The sequence below is a fragment of the Lagopus leucura genome, unplaced genomic scaffold, assembly GCF_019238085.1.
Source record: "Lagopus leucura isolate 7727_CA_CO unplaced genomic scaffold, USGS_WTPT01 Super-Scaffold_100054, whole genome shotgun sequence".
Taxonomy (NCBI): Eukaryota; Metazoa; Chordata; class Aves; order Galliformes; family Phasianidae; genus Lagopus; species Lagopus leucura.
The window spans coordinates 1,250,261-1,272,628 of NW_024962300.1; the positions used below are offsets into that span (position 1 = coordinate 1,250,261).

General features: G+C 52.2%; 1 protein-coding gene across 3 annotated transcripts in view; it reads left to right on the forward strand.

The window, feature by feature from the left end:
- Positions 1-16,311, forward strand: part of GNAO1 (G protein subunit alpha o1) — a 116,870-nt gene extending 100,559 nt beyond the window's left edge. Inside the window, exons 6-8 of one of the 3 annotated variants that reach the window (XM_042886055.1) lie at positions 295-424; positions 5,715-5,868; positions 15,519-16,311. In XM_042886055.1, the coding sequence (XP_042741989.1) occupies positions 295-424; positions 5,715-5,868; positions 15,519-15,706 (472 nt within the window). In that variant the 3' untranslated portion in view covers positions 15,707-16,311. Of the gene's footprint in view, positions 1-294; positions 425-5,714; positions 5,869-8,720; positions 10,112-13,540; positions 13,695-15,518 lie in introns of those variants that run through there. The other 2 variants (XM_042886054.1, XM_042886053.1) reach the window with 2 other exon arrangements.
- The last annotated feature ends 6,057 nt before the right edge of the window (positions 16,312-22,368 follow it).

The window sequence follows — 22,368 nt, forward strand, 5'->3', positions numbered from 1 at the left end:
TGCCTTCTTCTAACCCAACCAACACCTCTTTGCTTGGAAAGACAATAGGAGATTGGCCCCAACTCTCATAAATAGACAAATATTGGCCAAATCTTTTTTCCAAAGTGAGTTGATCACACACAGTAAGCTCTGTATATTGGTGAACATGATGACAGCCAGCAGAGAGACCGAGCCAGAGGTTATCAACCTCTTGCTCTGCGTTTGGAGCCTTCCAGGAACAATTTGGCAGGAAAGTGCCCAAGGTCCCCTCAGCCCACAGTGAGCCAGCACTGATGGCCCTGTCCTGTGCCACAGGCTCTTCGATGTTGGAGGGCAGCGGTCGGAACGCAAGAAGTGGATCCACTGCTTTGAGGACGTCACGGCCATCATTTTCTGCGTGGCGCTGAGCGGCTACGACCAGGTGCTCCATGAAGACGAAACCACGGTGAGTGCCAAGCGGGTCCCACGGGGCCCCGTGCTTCTTCACGGGATGCCATGGAGCCGTCCCTGCTGGGAGGTGGCCGTGTGCTGGCCGTGGGACTGCAGCTACGTGCTTCTGTGCGTCGCTGCCCCTTTGACATCCCAAGGAGGCTCATCCTCCTCCGCACTCCCCAAAAACAAGTCCTGCATCCCAGGTAATGGTTCATGTGCTGGCAAAGTCACTGTTTTACTTCTCTTTTCTGGCTGATCTCTGTGTTTTCAAAGTGTGCTAACGGGACTCTATGTCCGGAAGCAGAGAGGCAGATGGGTGGGCTTTTAAGAGAAATGGAAGGAAGAGGTCCCATAGTGGTGTAGAGGTGTGGGAGCAAGGTGCCCTCCCAAGGCAGGCTCAGGCGAGGAGCAGAACCTATTTCTTCAGGCTACAAAAATTCATTTTCATGAGTAAAAGTGGAACTGCTTGATTCCTTAGGTAATTTGCTTCAGGAGGGCTTTTGTAACTTCCCATTGTGACATTAGGCTCAAAATACCATCTGGAAATAAAGTTAGTAGGGACCTGTGCTCTCTGATATTAGAAAGAGTGCTATTAATACAAATGAGTTAAATACACAGAAAGGATGCAAGAGGACTCATTACTGTATTCTAGCCGTTCACTCAGTGTGATGGAAATGAAAGCTCTGGGGACTAACAAGTGCAGCAAACACCCGTCTGACAAAAAGGAGCCAAAAGCCATACTTCAACCTGGATAATTATTTCATCTGTGCTCAGTCTCACACCTCCCAGCCCTGCCTGTCTGAGGGTCTTTATTCTCCTGCTTATGAGATGTCAGTCCTGCTAGTGAGAAGGAAATCGAGGAATGTATGCTGTTAGTTACCACTTGTTTTTTCCCAAAAGACTGGAGGAGCCAACCTTTTCCAAACTGGCTATTTGAGTGCTGGCAAACTGTTGAATGAAATTACTTGAAGTTTGTTTAGGTGGTACTGGGACCAGAATTCAGGGTGGTGTTCACATCATGACTATGTACCTCCAGGTAGCTAAGCAGACCGATGAAGATTCCCTGTGCCTCCTTGTGACTGCTCATTTATAACCCTGAGTTTTCACCTCCTTCTGCCCTTGTCCCTGATGAGGGATGCACAGTTCTGTAGGATTCACTGGGGAGGAACCATAATCTCCTGCCAGGATGTAAAAACCCAGGCAATAACTCAGTGCCACGCAGCCCTGCAGCTGGGTGAGGGTGGGGGGACACACTGGAGGTGGGAGCAATACGCAGGGAGAGGGCAGGCGTTCAGGGCAGGGGGCTGAGCTGTAGCCTGAGAGGAGAACAAGGTGTTCTGCCGGTTTGACTTTGGCTGTGACACCCAAACCATGCTGCTGCTGCTGAAATCGGGATCTGCGCAGCTCCAGGTTTGCTTTTCCGTCAGTAAGGGTCCAGCACAGCACCAACATTTGCTCACTGTTCCCTTTCGACAAAGCCCTCCTGGGGATGCTGAGCAACAGGAGAGCAGAGGGAGCTGCTGTTCATGTACACATTCTCTGTAAATGCGGAGAGCATTCTGCTCCTGCACGGTGGGATGCCCTGCCTAACCCAGATCAACACTGGTGTGGCCAATGCAAAGCGGCAGAACGGCAGCATGGCATCTTGCCTGCACCATGGACAGTGGGAAGCACAGCCCTGCAGGCACCCTCTCAGCAAGGCCCCAGGCACTCACGCTGCTCCCTGGTAGTGTGGTGCCTCTCCAAACAGGCAGCAGAATGCAGCACCTCTTCGGCCAGCTGATTTGCTGTGTGCCTGCATCCGTCACATCTGCTGGTTTTAATGGCATGAATCAGCTTTTATTGCCTCTCACTTAGAAAACACGAAAAAGAGGGCAGCCAAAGGCTGGGTGTCGATCCTCCATCTTTATTTTCTGTAGAAATGTGTGCTGTGGTGCAGGCACTTCCAATTTGGTTAAGCCACTGAAAGTTTGGAGGCTGCACAGGTGTGAAGATGCCTGCAGAGTTTTCAGTGCTGGCAAGGGGAGGAAGGAGCCCTGCTGCAAGCCAGCTGCCCTAAAACAGCCTTGCAGAGCTGGTGCACAGAGGATTCAGCTTTTTCTGATATCTCATCATCCTCTTGGCAATAAGCACACGGTTTCGTAATGGCTTGCAGTTGTTTCAAACGAGGCTGAGCAAAAAGCCTGGTGAAACGCCCGCTGAGCTGCCCCATCCTAAAGCTGGTAGGGAAGGGTCCCTAAGGGCTGTCATGTTTTATGGGACACATTTTCTCCCCAGCCCCCCGCCACAAAGAGCAACCCCATGGATGTCAAGGAAGGCAAGTGCTTCTCTGCATCCAGGTCAGAAAGAAAACTTTCTGCATCTGAGACTTCTTGGCCCTTCTTCCCCTGCAGATCATGCTTTGCAAAGGAAGGTCCAGTCACTCACATTGCTCACATTGCCCCAGTCACCATTGTATGCCACTTGTCCCACAGCATCGTGTCCTGGGACTGGCTGCAGGGCCACATGCATAAGCAGTGAGGAGCAAACCCACAAGGAAATTCAGGCAGTGCTTGGTTTTGCATAACAGTGCTATTTTGTGTCACTTGTGGCTTACTGTTGTGTTGTATGAGAAGAGATTATTGGATGCAAAGCCTCAACACTGTAACTGGAAGGAGAGACGGACAGCAGTTACATCCATCAGTGAATCTGGAGGAGATGGTGAACAAAGGCAGGTTTGCATTGTTCCTCCTCATGTTTTAAGACAGGAATGGTATGGGGCCTGTCACAGGAACCACTGGTCCTCTGCTTCTTCTGCAAAGCAGCCATCACAAGAGAGGAGGAGGATGCATATTGCTGCTTCTGGAATGACGGTATTTAGGTCATCCATTGTGAGCTAAGACATGAGAGTATTGTCTGCGTCCCCATTGCTGAACGTGTAATGGGTTGGAGGCACCGTGTTGGTGACCCTGGATGTGCATTAGTATTGGCCTGTTGGTTTGTATTTCGTTTCATGACCTGCTTAGCGTGCTCTGTGCTATCATTGGGCAGGGAAAATTGAATTGCAGCACTCAGAAATTTCCTTAGCAAGAGGCAGCAGCCTGGGTATCTTCGGAAATAAACCAGGAGGGGGATATGGGTTTCTGTGCTTAGGATAATGGCCAATATCCTTATAGTTTGCGTGCTAGTTAGCACTTAGTTGCCAAGGAAAATACAAGAGAGGCCAGATCAGGCAGCCCCATGGGGCTTCAAAATTGTCTCTGGAAGTAGAAAGGGTCACAGAATTTTGCCCTAACCGTCATCCCTCCAGGAATACCCTGATTGGTGCTGTGTGTATGTTCTGGCTGAGACTGAGCGCTATGAGTCGCCAGCTCCTTGGGCAGGCACTGTGGTGCCTAGCAGGAGGGGAGCAGGGGGGCTTCTGTGGGGGCCTGGCACAGCCGTGCTGCTGTGGGCCATGCCTGGTGTCAGCACAGCTTTGCTGGGCAGGGCAGTGAGGGTTCACGGTAAGTACGACGATGCCGTGGGACGCATTCCTGTGCTTCTCTCTGCGTTTGTTTTCAATCAGTACAGAACATAAAAATGCTTTCACAAATGTTCCGTGGGGGACCCTGCTGACCGGCAGCCGGGTGTCTTTGCTCCTCGTTCCCCTGACCACCCTCCACTCTCCCCTCTCCTCCCAGTGGGTCCTGGGTGCTGCCCACATCAAATGTCTGTGGGTTTCCACACGGGCACAATTCTGACGCCAGGCATAATGTGGCGAGTGAGCAGGAATACAGCACACAGACCTGGGACGATCCCAACGTGCAGATTGCAGCCGGCACCGCTAACTACGTGCATTTCTGCGTTTGCACGTTTGCACATGGTTACAACCTCCTGCCGTGCCGTGGTGGAGGAGGGGGGTCACGTCCCACCAGGCTGCATCTGTCGGCAGCTAAAGTACAGCAATGCAAAAGGGAGTGTTAATCAGCACCGCTCTGGGCTCAATAACATGCGTGTGGATCAGAGTGGGATGGGGCAGGCGGAGCGCCGGGCTGCGTCCTGCCCTGCAGGATTGCCAAATATTGGGGGGCTGCGCCGCTCTGCGCCAAAAACCATCGGCACTGCAACCATGCGGCCGCGACGTCTGCGAGTCCTGCGTGTGCCTCGGCAGCCCCTCGCTGCGCCATAACCGCGTCCTCAGCGCGCCCAGCGGACACGGGCACCGACGGCCAAGCAGCCACCGAGCCTCGGCACCTCCGCGACCCTGCCTAGCCAAACAAGGGCCCAAAAATGAGCATTTGAGACACCAACCAAATTCGGCAGGTATGGAGCTTCTCTTGAACCAAGAAAAAACAACATAAAAAACCATAGAGTTGGGAGTTGGAAGCAGCGGGGAAGATGGTGCTGGGGTGACTTTGCCGTGAGCTCCTCCCGCTGTGCGGTGAGCCGTGCAGCTCTCTCACCCGTCTTTTTTCACTCCTTTCCTCTCTTTCCTTTCCTGTGTGTTTTTTGCATGACTTTAACTGACACTGACTTCTTGACCTCATGGTGAGCAGCTAACATTCTTCCCCGAGGTGTGGGCTAACAGCACTGGTAGCTGCCTGACCCGTAGCTGGCTGTTCTTAGATGCCCTTCTCTGTGCTTTTCTTAATACCTCTTTTTCTTCTCTCTGCCGAACACTTTTTGTTCAAAGAGAACTAAAAGCAGATTTCCGAAATTCCTAGACAAGCCCAACGACAGACGACAGCACTAAACAAAATAACTGAGCAGGCAAAGCTCACGGCAAGGTCATTCCCCAGCTTATGTCACCTGCAGGTCTGCTTCCAACTCGAGATTAATTCAAGGATCTATCAGTCCTTGGTTAATGTAAAGAACCGATTGTGTGCCGCACACGCTCAAGAAAGTTAAAAAAGAAAAAAAGAAAAAAAAAAATTTTGGAAAATCTGCATGAGCTGCACCGACACATGAATCTGATCAAAGGGCAAACGTGACTCCTGGTCCGTGCATGGTGCATGATGATTTCTGTGAGCTGGGATCCTCTGAATTGTTTGCTATGCAAAATCAGAACAGCTCTATATGGCTGAATGCCCTGCAGTTACTAATTGTACATCAGACATTATAGGGACTGCATCTGTGTATGTATATGTGCATTGTTACAGGGATGGCGTATGTGTATGTTCAGCTGTATGTATATATACATTTATGATGTATATTGTAGTTGTTGTGGGGTTTTTTTTGTTTGTTTGTTTGTTTTCCTCCTTAATTTAGTTGTTTTAGATTTCCTTACATGTTGAGCAGCCCCGAGTCAGTGCCTTTGGCCTGATGTGTTCTTTCCATTGCAGAACCGCATGCACGAATCACTGAAACTGTTTGACAGCATCTGCAACAACAAGTGGTTCACAGATACGTCCATCATCCTCTTTCTAAACAAGAAGGACATATTTGAGGAGAAAATCAAGAAATCTCCACTGACGATCTGCTTTCCTGAGTACACAGGTAATGAGAAAGCTCATGTGTGAGGCTGCAGGACAAAGGCATGGGAGGGCTGCACGCGGCGCTCCCCACCCAGGCAGGCAGAGAGCTGAAAGAGTTCTGAATGCACAGCTGTGCTCCCATCAATTTCTCTGCAAAAGGGTTTTTTTTTTCTTTCACTATATTCCCAACCATCTCCAGTGGGTCACAAAAAGCACAGGAGTGACTTAGAAGTTCTTTGGCACTGAAGAGCCACCACTGCTCATCAGGGCATTTGCACGGTCAGGATATTGGCACAGTGATGGCGTTTGCAGGGAATTGCACAGCCCTGCTTCCTGCTGCCTGCCTGGTGCTTGACCTGCTCATGATGGGAACACATCTCCCATGCAGCTGCACCCTGCTGCTTCCCGCTGCAGATCCCACAAACCCTCATTACCATTCCGAGAGGGCATCATAAAAATAAGCTTTTATCATCATGAATTATTTAAGTTCACCAGAGACATCCAGATGAATCAAGCTGACAGACAGAGAAGCGGATCTCTTTGTCAGGAAACATAGCTGTGAACCGGGAGCACCAGGAGCGTCACACTTATGGGCAGGCCAACAAATTATTAACCAGAGCCATCTACCTCTGAGCACTTCGTTTTTGCTGTGAATAGGGAAGAGCAATCCACTCCTGCTCCTCTGGGCTGCATGGTGGATCATCAACTCTGCCTGAGTTCTGAGGAGCACCTGCAGGTTTCCTCAGCAGGAAAGGTCTGGGTGTTTGTCACCACCACCACAACTCAGCCATCTACTTGTCCCCCTGCTCCAGGCAGAAATACAGAACTCCTGTACAACCACAATGTTCCTGGCACTTAAGTCTAAGAGATCTATACTGGAATCTCTACTAAAAGATCTAATTCTTGAAGGGAGAATATAAACAAGAGGGAGAGCGACTCTTTACAAATCATAGGTTAAGGAGAAACAGTTTTAAACTGAGACAGGGGAGGTTTAGGATGGATATTAGGAGGAATTTTTTCCCCCAGAGGGTGGTGAGGCACTGGCACAGGTTGCCCAAGGAGGCTGTGGATGCCCCATCCCTGCAGGCATTCAAGGCCAGGCTGGATGTGGCTCTGGGCAGCCTGGGCTGCTGGTTGGTGACCTGCACACAGCAGGGGGTTGGAACTGGATGAGCACTGTGCTCCTGTGCAACCCAGGCCTTTCTATGATATGACTCTATGATCTAACAATGGAAATGGCACAGTCTTTGTGGCTGAAGGCTCACAGTAATGCCAACCTCATGTTTTTCGTGGTTGCAGAATAGGATGTTGCTTGCTCTCTTTTTGGATCACTGTATTCTTTATCCTGAAAGATTTTTATCTTCCCCTCTTCCTGTGTGCAGCAAACCTGCACCTTTCACACTTTCCTCATCAAGTTTTGTGCACTTAATTTAGTTAACCTTCCCTGAAGTCTCCCAGTAACCCCGTCCTGAAATAATACCCTTCCATACTTCTGATGGCAGAGGCTGGAGCAGCCAGGAAGTGTTAGATGCCACTTGTCCTCCCCAAGGTGAGTTCTGTACTGGGGGCAGCCCTCAGCTCCCCTCCAAGTGCCGGGAGGAAAACAAATATGGTTTGCTCATAGAACACTCCATCCCAGGCTGAGCCAATGCAGCCCTCTCCAGCTCCTCCAGCTCTCAGCGTACTCCAGATTCCCTCGAGGTGCCATTCTGGATGCCCAGCCCATAGCAAATGCCTCGTAGCATTGGGAAAAGCAACAGGAAGTGGAAAGTTGCCCTGGAGTTAAAAAAAAAATATTTGATGAAAGCCTGTGAAACAGACAAGCGGGATTCTGACATCAAAAGTCGGTTACACAAAATGCTTTTAATGAAATGAAGTTTCTGATGTCCATTAGTTCTTCTGGCAGAGAATTATTAGAGAACTGCATTCACAAATGTGCTAGCTGCTTGCTAGAGCACTGCCTATTTCCATCCCCTTAATTCACCCGCACTTTCAGCTAATCCGCAGTGCTCAGCAGCACAGCAGCACGATCTGGGCTGTGCTCTGAGCCATGCTGGTGTTTGTGATTCCAGCCATCCAGGATCTAAATTCTAAATCCTTGAGCGACCAACATCGCTGCATCTCCCAGTGTCCTGCTTTGTGCTCTGGCCCAAACTCTGCACAGCTCCTCAGGCAGCATCCTGCTTCCGGCACACATCCTTGTCATACTTCAAGCGCATTTCAAGTCTTGTGGCCTCCATGTTTTCAGACAGCAGTGGAGGTACAGATGACAGCCACCACTTGTTGCCTTCAACCACAGCAAATCACAGCCCCAGGCAGAGCTTCACTGTCCCATCACAGTGTCTCCCCAGGGGTTGGACCTTGTGGGTCCCTTCCAACTCCGGATATTTGGTGATTCTATGAAAACAACAATTGAGGAAGAAGGATCCAAGCATGCAGGGGCCAGGGGGAGCTGAGCTTCCCAGATCTGTGCCAGGTGGAGCTGTGTGTGTCAGCCAGTGCCTGTCATCCAGGGTGACGTTTTTTGATGCTGAGCCACCCCTGAGCTTCTTAGAACCCTGCTCCATGTGTAAGGGCTGAGGTTTGGCACAGAGACTCGTAACGAGGAGCTCCTCCTGACACGATTTTGGCCGTGCAATCCTAAGTCATCTGAAAGGCCCAGCGAGGTGGTGGATGTCTCATCCCTGGAGACATACAAGGTCAGGCTGGACAGGGCCCTTCTTTGATTCTGAGTGAGCACTTTTGTCTTTCAAAAGAAAGAAACAGAACCACCGGCACTTCTTTGTAGCGCGGTGCCCTGGGACGCGGGGCTGCGGGTGCAGGTCCATGGTACACCCTAACCAGCTCTTCCCCTCTGGGCTCATCTCTCCGCAGGCCCCAGCTCCTTCACCGAGGCAGTGGCGTACATCCAGGCGCAATACGAGAGCAAGAACAAGTCTCCCAACAAGGAGATCTACACGCACATCACCTGCGCCACCGACACCAACAACATCCAGTTCGTCTTCGACGCTGTCACGGACGTCATCATCGCCAACAACCTGAGGGGCTGCGGACTCTACTGAGGCCTCAGCAGACAGGTCCCCCTTCTGCTTCCCCTCCTTGGAGGGTGATGAGGAAGGAACACGTGAACCCTTCCCTCTGCCCAGAACTGCAGCGTCCCACCTTCCCCGGCCCCCTCCCTTGCTTATTTGGGTTTATTTTTGGTGAATTCCCCTCACTGCCTCTTTCTGCTCCTCCGTTCCCATTCGCAGTGCTGTAGAAGGAGCTGATGCATTTCCCACAAAGTGCATTTCAACTGCCAAAAAACGGTAATACCCCATTTAAAAAAAATAATAATAATCAAAGCCTTAAAGTATTTGTCAGCAACAGCGTGGTTTGGATCCAAACCCGTTTTTTTTTCTCCTTGAAATTAAGGGATATTTGTAACGCTTGCTATTTATCTCTTCCAAAATTGCCATTTCCTGGGCAGCAGCAAATCGTTTTGATCCCATTGCTCCAGCTCCTGCCCCAGGAAGAGCCCCAGCAGCCCCGCTCTGTGCTCTACTCTCTATCAGTGACACAGCCACCGGGGCCTGAGGGAGACCCACACAGTTACAGCACCTCCGAAGCGATGCCTAAAATTGCTGCAGATAACAGTTTTACATCAATATTTTCAGAATTAATGTTAAGATCTGCCTGGTGTAAAGTAAAGAGTAAAGAGTAGAGTAAAGTGGCTCCCGTCCCCAGCCCTGTTGTGCTTTGCTGGGTCCCATGTGGAATGGCTGTAGGGAAGTGCCCATGGTGGGGATTTCCCTGTGTGCCAAGGGAGGAAGTGTCCCAGCCAGGGCTCTGTGCATGTCATGGTGGCCCTGGGGATGCTGCTGGCAACCCACAGCCCTCTGCCCCACGTTGTACCGATGGGGACTGCAGGGAGATGTCCCGGAGCCCTTCCGGACTGACTGCAGTGCTGATGTTCCTAACTTCAGCTCTGGAACACCAGAAATATTCACACCGGTTTCCTGCAGCCAGGCTGTACCTATAAGGCAGGGATGTGCTTTTGGAAGCCTCATTGGAAACCAGCAGCAGCTGGTGGATTTGTCACCCATGCCCCTGCATCCTGGAGGTGTGGCTCCAGAGTTAGTCACAGAGTTGGTCACCTGCCAACCAGCAGATGGGGAAGGTTGACCTGTCTGCTTTGTGGGGAGGGAGCTGAGCTGAGCTGAGCCGAGTGATGGAGCAGGAAAAGGGCAAGGAGAGGGGACTGGGGGAGAGCAGGGGACAAGTGAGTGGGGAGGGGCTGGGGAGCTCAGGGGTCAGAGACAGAAGTTGCAAAAGGACTGTAAGGGAGATGAAAGCAGCAGGAGGGAGGAGAGGCTAAAGAGCTGAATGTTAGTTCCAAGTGATACCTTAAGTGTATGTAACTGTCAGCTCCAGCACGGAGCACATCATGTGCAGAGTGCGCCAGTGCCTACACCAGCAGCAAGGCCTTACTGAGCTCCATCAGCAGAATCAACTCAGCAGCATGCGGGGTTTGGAGGTGCGCTGTTTCCACCCCTTACTGTGCCTGACATTTTCTCCAATTCACCAAGTCACAGAGGCTGTCTGCAGTGAAGGCAGCACCAAACCAAAGCCTCAGTAGGGTCTAGAATGGAGCACGCAGGGCTCTTTCGGGGAAGAAAGTGTGAATTAACCCCAGATGTGGCTGTGTCACCACTCCCCGTGACTGGCAGTCCAGGCAGTGCCAGACTGGGGCAGCCCAAGTGCCAGCCCAGTGTCTGCAAGATGGGGAGCGGAGGCAGGAGGCAGTGCTGCAATGGAGCCTTTCCTTTCCTTTGGCATTTTGTACATCTAAAGCTCCATTCCAGCTGCTGCTGTTGGTGTTCCGTTCCTTCCTTCCCAACAGATGTGCCTTCTGGAGGCGATGCTCCTTCATGGGGTACCACGTGCAGGGCACGCTGAAGGGTCCCAGCAGAAAGGGAGAACCTGGTGCTGCTCTGTATGCAGTGAGAGGGCCAGGTTCAGGGAGATGGCCAAACTCCATCAGCTCACTTCGCTGAAGGGCAATTCCAAAGACGCAGAACCCTGCAGGAGGAAAACCTTTCCAGGGCCTGATAGCAATAAGCACACACCCACAAGCACACCTGAACGCACAGCCGCGTGCTCCAAAGGCCACATCTCCTGGGCCCTTAGGGACCCCCTCAGAGTGTGCAGCACAGCCGTGCAAACGACCCGGCAGAGACAGGAGCTCTGGCAGCACCCAGTGCCCCGCAGTGCCTTCACCGTGACCAGCCTCAGCCCTCCGCCTCGCACACAGAGTTGAAAGAGGAACCCCCTCCCTACTAAAACCCCGCTCCCAATGCAGCACCCTCTCCCCACTCCTCCTTTCCCCCTGCAGCTCGACACAGGAGCAGTGACCGTCACCGTGGCTCTGGCGCCATCCTCTCCTCCCGCCGGACCGCCGAGCCGCTCCTCCCGCATGTCTGATGGCCCCAACCGCATTAACTGTAATTTTGTACGAAGAGTGACTGTCCATTGGTTTAATAGAACGTTAGCTATTGTAATAATTTATTGGCTGTCAGTAATGTATTTATTAGTTACAAAATGTTAATAAAGTGCCAGCTCTTTTCTAGTGTGAGAGGGCTTTATTTGGTCTCCCTTGGCATGTTCTGCTTCTTGGCCCCAGCATCGGCCGTTCTTCTGCTCCGTGCACGTAGAGCAGCCATCCGTGTGCTGGGTTTCCTGCTCTTGCCTTGCACCTGGAAGAGCACTGGCAAAGGATGAAGCCAGAAGGTGAGAGATCTTCACCCCAACGTGGCCGTATCCGCACTGCTCATTGCCAATGCAAGCAGCCAACTGCAACACTGCAGGGTAAAGAGCAGCCATGTGCACCGCGCTCTTTCAAAGACCCAGCCTTCTGCTGCGAGGCTCTGCTGTTGCAAGCATCTGCACGAAAGGCATTCAGACAAACCATGGTGATCTGGCACCATGCATTGCAGACGGCGTCCTCGGCTTGTTGCCGGCGTTGCCCCAAGCCTTCCTCCAGCGTCGTGGCTGCACACCCAGCACCAGCAGCGTGCGTTGCGATGTTCTGCCTCCATCAGTCAGCGCCGGCACAGCGACAAAGGCGCTATTTCTGGTTCAATTTCAGCAAATCGTGCTTCTCCCCCACCACGGTGACACAATACTTGGAGCACCTTTCGGTCCCCTCAAAATAACACTCGTGTCACTTTGTTCTTTTGTGTTTGATCCAAAGGGCTTCCATTACTGGAGGCAAGAAATAGAAAGCATGAATACCAGTTTGAAGAAAGCAAGGGAAAATTTTCCATCAGCCTCAGTGTAGGAAAATCAGCTGTCATTGCTGCTGCCTTCACTGCGTTCAGCGCTGCGGCTTCGGCAGGACCTGGCCTCACAGCCCCATCTCCAGGGAGCACTGGAGGCTCAGGAAGAGGGATTTTCCTTTGTGTATTTGTCCTAGGGTTTCCCAACATTTCCTCCAGGATGGTGTCCTACATGGGCGCCCGGAAGTCATCAGGGCTGTTCTCGCTGCATTTGGGGCTTCCATCCCCCAGGCGCAGCCTTTGTTTCCTCCGCTCCTGCACCACTCCTCTATAGTGTTCACACAGAACAAAGCGGGGTGAACAAGGAAACGAAACCTGCCCTGCTGCCTGCGGGAAAACCTCCAGCACTTTTGCAAAGGCCGCTTGGCCAAGGCGAGAAGAGCTGCGTCCACTTGTGATGGTTTGTTTTCAGTCAATCAATAGGAGTTTTTAAAATACATGTATAAGGATCAAATGAGGTCCAGAAGCTCTGGAAAGCAGCTGTTTGGCATTCACAGCTCTGCTTTGCCAAGGAAACGACAGCGTAATCTCAAAGCCTTTCGAGATGAAATCAGACATCTGCTAAATTTTGCATGCAAAAGCTGCAGCCGAAGTGTAGCTAAGAAAATGACTCACTAATAAAACATTCATGGAAAACTCCAAAATGTGTAATTGGGTCATCATTTCATTAGGGAGCACCTGCACGCTCCCGGATGGTGAAGGAGCTCTGTGCCCCGACTGCCAAGCCCACAGCCCTGCAGCCCCTCGGCATCGCCTCCTCCTGCTCTCCTTTCTCTCTGTCCTCGCTGCTAACAGCTCCCACAGCACGGGGAAGGCCGGGTGTGGTTTGTTCATGCATGAAGGGAGTACTAAACAACACGGCTCTTAGCGGTTTCCTCTGTGTTCCTGCTCAAGCTCTCACATGCTTTAAGCCTCCCCAGAGCAGCCCAGGGGCGGGCTCGGCATCTCCCTTTGTGCCCTGCATTTCTCAGCCAGGAGCTGCGGTTCCCAAAGGCTGAGGACGTGGCTGACGGCTCCGTGGGGCAGCACCTGCCCCAGCCCCGTGCTGCACCCTGGGCTGTGCCCCACCGCGATGGCATCACTTGGCCCACAAATGGGTCACCCCAGAGCCCGCAGCCGCTTCCCCAGTCCTCTCTTTGGGCAGATGATGAATCAACAGCTCTTTCTCCACTGTTTCTCGTGACTCCAGCATCAGCCCTGCCAGGAGCAGGGGGTGGTGGAGGAGAAGCTGCAGCCCCATGCCCCACCTCACCCCTACCCCTGTCTGACTGTAGGGGTTTTGCTTCCTAACCATTTCAGTGTGGAAAAACCAGTTCTCCTCTCTTCTAACTCTCTCTCTTTGCCTTTCTCTCCTCCTCTCCATGCTCCCTGTTGCAGAACCGCATGCACGAATCTCTCATGCTCTTCGACTCCATCTGTAACAACAAATTCTTCATTGATACCTCCATCATTCTCTTCCTCAACAAGAAAGACCTATTTGCCGAGAAGATCAAGAAGTCCCCCCTGACCATCTGCTTCCCTGAGTACGCAGGTAGGTGTGGGGCTGCAGCTCAGAGCTGGGGAGGGTCGTGGATGCTGAGGCACCTCCAGGGGCGCACCAGCCCTGGGCGTTCCTTGGGCTCTTGTTTATGTTTGGTGAATTCTTGCGGCAAGCAGCGGGGGGTCGGAGCGCCCTCGGCGCATCCAAGTACAGAAAGCTCCGTGCTCTGAAGTGCTGTGAACGCCTTCACCAGCATCTCTGCTCCTTGTGGTAATGCGCTTCTCCTCCTCCTGCCCACGGGGCTCCTGAGGCGCTCACTGGCCACAGGTCTGCCATCCTCTCCCCATGCAGCACCAGCCCCATGGCGCAGCCGTTGGGCTGTCTGCAGCCACCCAAGGGGATGGGCCGCCATTGGCATGGAGAAGACCAGGCCAACGAGGCTGCAGTCAGGGTGCTCCTGCACTCGGCCATGCTGATGGGGCCCGAAGAGGAGTGGGGCTGCGAGCGCCCCAAGGCCACAGCTCCCACCTCACCCTCTGTGAGATGCAAAGTGCAGTCGTGGGGGGAAGGAGTCTCTACAGTGGAAATCCTTCAAATCACAGGAGATTCGTACTTTTTAAAAAGGGTAAATGAAACCAACATGGCTTGGGAAAAAAAAAAAAAAAAAAAAAAGAGAATGAAGAAAACGCCATAGAAAGATGTCTGCTCTGAATATTCTAAGGGGAAGAAATTATCTCCCATGTGAGAAGCTCCAGCACCTCCCATGAGGGCTTGGTGCCCCTGCCCTGGCACACCTCTGTGCCCCCATGGGCACCCCAGGGTGATGCAGATGGGCCCAGCCACAACAGTCCTGGATCCCATCACAGACACAGCTCTGCTCCCGCTGTCCTTTCTGGCCAATCCCCAAAGCACATCAGCTCACTCTCCATCCCCAAGGCTGGGGCCGGCCCTACGACCACATTCTGTGTCTGGAAGGAGGGGAAGCAGCACGCTTGAAAAGGAAACTAAATCTGCAGATAACAGCGACTCTCCCAAAGGCGATTTCAGGAGCATAATTCAGGCTTTGTAGCTCCCTGCAAGGAGCCTGGTGCAGCCGCTCTCATCACTGTAAGCAGCTTAATGCCATAATGCACATTTTTCGACCCGAACATCTGGCCCTCCTCCAGCCTGTGAAGCTCCCCAAAGCACCAAGCAAAGGGCATTGGTGTGGCACCGAGGGGCTCCCACACACCGCAGGGTGCCTCTGGCCCACCCCAAGCAAGTCCCTTGTCTCACCCATGGGTGACGGTGGAGGGGGCACCCAGTGGACATCCCAACCCTTTCCAGTGATGTTTGGCCCTGGGGCTGCCCAACACTATGGGATGTGTGGTGGGGACTCATCGGTGCTGCTGGGATGGGCATCCCTGAGGGTGAACAGGTATCCCTGGGGATGGATGGGCAACACAGGGATGGATGGGCACCCCTGGGGATGGATGGGTGTCCTCCATCACAGACTCCATTTGCTGGGGGAAATAGGGGGGTGGGAGGGCACATTTGTGGCACCTGGGGAGGGAGGAGCCTGTAGCAGATCCAACTGCTGGCAAAGAGGGAGGAAAGGGGTAAATGTTGAGACAAAAGGGGTTGGGGGGAGGAAGGGAGAAATTGGAGTGGGAAATGGGGTGGAAAAGGGGAGAAGGGACAAAGGGGCCGTTCCTGCGGAGCCATCAGCCCCAGGGTGCCGGGGCACAAGGCTGAGATCCAGGCTCCCATGGAAGAACGCTGAAATGGCTGGGAAAAAAAAGGAAGAAACAATAGTTTGGGGCTGTTCCTTCCCCAGTGAGCATCCGCTCAGTGGGGTCCGACCTGACGTCCCCATGCCATCCCCTGTGCCCGCAGGTCCCAACACCTACGAGGATGCGGCTGCCTACATCCAAGCACAATTCGAGAGCAAAAACCGCTCGCCCAACAAGGAGATTTACTGCCACATGACGTGCGCCACGGACACGAACAACATCCAGGTGGTGTTCGACGCCGTCACCGACATCATCATCGCCAACAACCTGCGGGGCTGCGGCTTGTACTGAGCCCCGTGGCGGCGGCGGCCCCGCGCACCACCCACACCGCACCACACACACCGAGCGCGACGGGAGAAACAGCGGGACGGAAACAAAGTCGTAACCATAATCATGCGAGTTGGTAAATACAAAGGCGTAAGGAAATTATATATATACGTATATATATATATAAAAACAAAACAAACGAAACGACGAACCCACCACCACCTTTCAGTTGGTCTCAGAGCTGCGGGCGGGAGGAGGGACCTTCCCACCTCCTCTGCGGTTTGGGTTTTTTTGGTTGGTTTTTTTTTTTTTTTTTTTTTTTTTTTTCTATTTAAAATTTCTGTGGGGTGAATGGGTTAATTCCCTACTCAAGGATGGCTATTCTTTTATTGTTTTGTTTTATTTTATTTTATTTTATTTTATTTTATTTTATTTTATTTTATTTTATTTTATTTTATTTTATTTTATTTTATCTTTAAAGAGGGAAATGATAGCAATGGCAGAGCTCGCTCCTGACCACACGTCCTGGCCAGCAGGGAGCTGAGCTGCCGCCCTTCTCCCATCCCTCCCCCGGCGGTCGGGCAGGACGCGCAGCGGCACTCAGTGCAGAGACGAGCTGCCATCCGCTCTCCTCTTTTAGTTTCGTTCTGTTCCTTTCATTCTTTTTTAAACCCCCCCCCCCCCCCATGTAGGTGACCCCCCCTCATTCCCAACCGGCAGCCGGGGCTGCGGGCGGTGCCGTTCTCCATTCCGGGGTTTTTTCCCCCATTTTCCCCCATGCAGAAGCACAGCCCTCTGAGCTCCCACCGCACCGCACCGCGGCCGCCGCCTCTCTTGTCATCCAGGGTTGATCTGGGGGCACGGGGGGGGGGGGGGGTATACATATATATACATTTGTTTTTTCTTTCTCTCTCTCTTTTTTGTTTGTTTAGGGTAATTTTTGTTGTTTTTTTTTTTTTTTTTTCATTTTTAACTCTTTCCAGTGAATGCTTTTCCGTGCTGCTTTTTTCTTCACACCCCCGGCCCCCCACACTCCTCCCTTTTAGTGAATGGTGTTTTTTCTCTCATGTGGGGATGTTTGTGCTGCAAAGAAAAAAGAAGAAAATAAAAAAAGAAAAAAAAAGAAAAAAAATCTCAAAAAAAAAATCTTAAAAAAAAAAAAAGGTGAAAAAATAAAAAAGCGAGAAGGAAAATAATTTAAAAATTTTAAAAACACACACAAAACCACAAAAGATTTAAAAAAAAAAAAAAGATAAAAAAAAAATCGAATGTAGTGTTTACATTAAAGCCACAGTTTTCATGACCAATCCTTCGCCATTTCTACTTTGATTAGTAATGAGATGTCGTCACAGTTTCACTTTTAAGAGTTACCTTTGCTGAAGAAGAGCAGTCACACCTGTTTAAAAGGAAATGAATAAATAAAGAGGAAACTAAAAATATTATATATATATATATATAAAGCGCCAGGTCTTTCTAAGCCTTTCTATTACCAATCAGTGAGGTTTCTGTGATATATTACACACTGCCAATCTCTTTCTCTGACTAATGGAAAATTCATGTGTAGCTCAATAAAGAGAATGTTTGTCTGTACCCCGGGCTCTCCCCTCCGCGTCTCCGGCTGCTTCTTTCTCCACTCCCTCTTCATTTCAACTCCCAAGGGAAGGGGAAATATGACAAAAATCGCCTTTTTTTTTTTTTTTTTTTTTTTTGAGCACACAAAGTTGGCATAAAGTGCAGCCCCACAGCCCCACGCTGGGACCCACTGCTCCGCTGCTGCTCCATCAGGGTGCTGCTCCATCAGGGTGCTCCCCACTGAGCGGAGCTCAATCCGTGGGAGAAGCGATGGAGTCGTACAGTCACAGAATCGCTGCGGTTGGAAAAGCTCTCTCTGATCAAGTCCGACCCCAGCCCCCCCCCCCACCACCACGTCCCTCAGTGCCGCATCCTCACGGCTCTGGGACACCCTCAGGGCTGGGAAATCCTCCCCTCCCTGGGCAGCTGCATCACCGCTCTTCCGAAGAAAAAATTGCCCCTAATTCGCATCCTGAACCTCCCTTGGTGCAACTCCAGGCTGCTCTCTTTTGTCTTCACTGCTCCAGGAGCAGCCCTGGCTCTCCCCCCATTCGTAGACCTGTCGCCAGGTCCCGTTTTTGGGGAGATCCCCCCATCCATGGCACCGAGCTCCTCTCCGGATCCCTGCCACATCTCTGGGCAAGGGATGGAGCAGCAGTATAAGGGCTGATGCCATGATTCCACGTATGGCTTTTATCAGCGTACCGGAGCTTTTGATTTCTTTCTTTTATACGGAAACACAGCGCTGGAAATAGGTGGAGACGGGATGGTTCTGCGGCTCGAGGGCCGGTTTGCCGGCACATGCTGCCATCTGCAGCTCCACCCGGGAGGAGACATTGCTGGGGAATCATACATTAAACAGAGCATCTCGCTCACTAACCAAGCACCCGAACAGCTGGGAACGAGCCCTGCTGATGGCCGTACTTTGTGGCAAAGGGCCAATGCATCCCCAGTGTTGCCATATGGGGCGCTGCAACTGCTTTTCTTTCTTGGTAGAGAAGTGATGGGATCACCCCGCGCTGTGTGCTCCTCTTCCTCTCTGCACACATTTTGTCACACAGCACCTGGATCCTTGAACACCTTGCTCCGCAAGAAATGGCTCCTAACAGCATTGGGACATGGCTGAAAAGTATTAACTACAACCCAGGCAGCACACATCCCATCTCTGTCCCACGTCCATCCCCATCTCTATCCCATCCACACCTCTATCTCATTCCATCCCCATCCCTATCTCCATCCTATCTTCATCCTTATGCCATCTCCACCCCCACCTCTATTCCGTGCTGATCATTATCCTGTCTCCACCTCTATTCCATTCCCAGCCCATCCCCATCCCTATTCCTTTCCTATCCTTATCTTTGTTCCACTCAAATTCCATCCGTATCTCCATCCAATTCCCATCCCATCCTCATTCCCATTCCATTCTACCTCCATCCCCATTCCATCTCATTCTCATCCTCATCCCACCCTCATCCTCATCCCATTCCATCATCCCCAACCCATCCCCACCCTTTGAGCATCTCTGACATGTCCGCCTCCAGCTCCGCTATTTTGGGGGACCATTTCGATTTCCTGTGGCATTACGTCACACCGCACTGGTGACGTCACATTGCTGCAGATTCACCTCTCGGCCGCCAGAGGGCGCCATAGTGCCGAGGAAGGCGCGCGGCGGTCATCTGGGCTCATTTTTTGTGGTTTTATTGTTTTTAATTCTTACGTTTTTAATATTTCATTTTTACCCACTCGATTTTTACTTTTTTTCCTTTTACTATTTCAATTTAGTGCTCTATTTTTATTTTCTGCTATCTAGTTCTCAGTATTTTGTTATTACATTGTCAGCACTTTCATAATTTTATTTTTTACCGTTCTTACTTTATTATTTTATTCTGCAGCGTTTTTATTTTCTAATTTTGTTGTTTTGTAACTTTTTGCATTACGGCCGACCGTGCCATCGCCCCTAATAAAATCCCCCTTAAATGACAGTATTTTGTTTGTTTGCAAAAGCAGCCCGGCCGAAGGAATAACTCACGCTGGCAGGAGAACAAAATCCTCAAGAATTCACCTTCCATTCCGTGCTCACAAACAGTACGGAGCGAAACGAGAACCAGCCCGGCTACGGGGCTCCCCCCCCCGGTGGGCCCGGCTCTGCCCGGGGGTGGCCCGGACCACACAAAGCGCCGCCCCCCGCCTCGGGGCGAGAAAAATGCTCGAAATCCTCAACCGAGGTTCTGCCCGCCGCAAATTGCAGGGAGAGCTCCAAGAAATCCGCTGTCGGGCGGCGGAGGGACAAAACGGGTGGGAGCTGGGGGGGTTCTGGTTTTCCCCTAATGCTGGCCGAGGAGATGCGCTGTGCTGGGGGGGGCAAAGCAGGGCGGGGGGTCTCCTCATTTAACCTGGGCGGAGGTGGTCACTGAGCCGCATTAGGGAGCCAAAGGGCCCGACGGGGCTGGGTCTCATGGAATCACGGGATCACTGAGGTCGGAAAAGGGCCGAGAGCTCCCCAGGTCCAACCCCAGCCCGCCCCCACCGTGCCCACTGCCCACATCTCTCTGCCACAATCCCACGGCTCTGGGACGCCTCCAGGGACAGGGACTCCTCCCCATCCTTTGGCAGCTGTGCCACTGCATCACTGCTCTTGGAGAGCAGAAATTGTTCTTAATATCTGACCCGAACGCTCCCTGGTGCAACTGAAGGCTCTCCCAAATGCTTCCCAGCCCCATTATTCTTCAAGAATAAAGGGAAAAGCCCACCCAGCCTCCTACCGGCTCGTGTGCTGGCAGCTGGGCAGTGCCGCATGGCAGAACACAGAGCCGTGCAGCCTCCACTGCCAGCCCCGCTCCCCTGGCCCCTCATTAAATTCCATTTCAAGATTATTGTGAGATAATTGCGTTACGGAGGACAGCTACAGCCGCACATTAAGGGCCCATCTCTGCTGAGGCAGGAGGTGGAGCTCACTGTAGGCACTGGAGAGTGAGCTCCAGCCCTGCTGATGTCAAGCTCAGGATGAATCCCCCCCTGTCCCGCTCCACAAGGCAGGGCAGCAAATCAGCTGACTGGGGCAGGGCAGCTGTGGGATTTGCTCTTTCAGCTTTAAGATGCAGCAGCGTGCTTCTGCCTGCATCCCAGGGCTCGTTCCCCATTATTCCTGCCAGACTCACTGCGTGCACATTGCAGCCTGCAGACCAAACCAGAACTCTACATGTGGTGCAGCAAGGGGCACAGCTGCAGCAGTGTGTGTGCAGACGTATCTGAGGATGTGCAGCATTGGCACAAAATGGAGTTGGGAGTGACACTCTGGAAGCTGCAGCAGGGGCCAGGGAGAGCCCAGGGCATGCGTGGACCCACCAACAGTAGCATCGTGCTCACACTGATTTGTGTGCAGCAGCAACTCGAGCTTTCCATAGGAACAGTGCACGTACCAGGGATGTAGGGGTCCAGCATCCCCACTTGGAAGTGGGTCTGCAGGAGATCTGGGCTGGTGCTGGCCTCGGAGGTGCAGTAGGTGTGGGAGCCACACAGCACAAGTCACTGTGAATCAACGGAGGAACCTGATGAAGACCCGGCATCATCGCTGGCTTTGCTGATGAGGAATGGAGGCAGGGACTGAGGCCAACTCATTGCTCCTGCTGCAGCTCATATCTTCAGCTCCACTGGAGCCACCCTGTACTGTCAGGCCCTGCTCCAATCTGCAGTGCCAAGTGACAGTGAACTATCATTATTGCTATTATCATCACCATCACCATCGTCACCCCACTGTTATTTCCAGTGCACAGCCAAGCCTGCCAGAACATCAGCACCCCACGTAGCACGAGGCTCGTTGCTGATGGCGGGGCTCCACTGGTAGGTGATGGCTGTGCTTCCACCTCACGCCCCCCAGTAGCTCCCTGCTCTGCTCTGGGGATGAAGGCAGCCCCCCTACTTTCTCCCTGAAGGGAGGTGGCCATTAGGACTTATTCCTTTAGAGAAGGATGGGGGTGAAAAAACACCACCACAACACGGCTCAGGATAATTGAATGAAAATTTAATGAGTGCTTGCTAGAATGTGTTAGGAGAAATGGCAATCGATAGAAAGCTGATTTCCCGTGTTTGGCACAAACTGAACCCGGTCAAAATGGGATGCGATGGATCTGATGTGGAACAGGACGGACTGGAGGTGGAGTGGGTGGATCTGAGGTGGGACAGGGTGGATATGAGGCTGGTTGGGATGTATTTGGGGTGTTCCCCAAAGCGCCCAGCCAGACGCACTCCTGCCCCACCGTTCCTTCTGCCTTGCATACAAAGAGCCCTTTTGTTACACTTCACATCCTGGAAGCACTTAAGCATTTTTATTTTTAATCCATCCCATGTGTTGTGTTTGGACGGATCTGGCGGGGCTGCACTCGCAGCTTAACCTGCTGACAGCACAGGAGAGATGCACTCAGGATGCATTCGGGATGTGTTTGGAATTTGTCTGGGATGCATTCAGGATGTGTTTGGGATGTGCTCAGGATGTGCTTGGGATATGCATGGAGTTTTTCCCTCATTGATGAGCACTGAGGTGATCCTGCAGCTCCTCATTATCCCCACCCAAGTATTCCCGTGTCAGAGCCATCAGCCCCGTAGCCCCCCGGGGACTTGCGTTGGGGCCATCATTGCTGTGCAGAGCAGCAGCGTGCTGCCTGCCTGTCCCAGGAGCCCAGGGTGGTGACACTGCAGTGAAGCAGTGCGGAGGAGCCAGTGAGCACATCTGGAGCCTCTGATAACTCAGGCCCCGGGGAACACGTCGCTGACACCCACACGAAGCCTTTGTGCAAGCGCTCAGAAGTGCCTGGTTCCCAATCTGTGGGTTTCTGCTCTAACAAGCACCAGATTCTGTTTGGAACATCAGACAGGACTTGTTTTGCTGCTGTGCAAAGCAGGAAGCAGGAGCTGGGGCTGCAGTGTGCGTTCCGAGGAGAGCACAGTTCAGGGTGGCTTCCAGTGTGCTTTATAAAATGCATTTCCTTGAGCCTCTCAGTGGCAGAACCCCAACTTTACTTCCCCTGGGAAGTGACTAAACCCCTAGTTTGTCAGAGAATTGCCATAAAGCCCCAAAGCAGAGGAAAATTCTGCCCTGGGCAGTTTCCAGCAGTGCG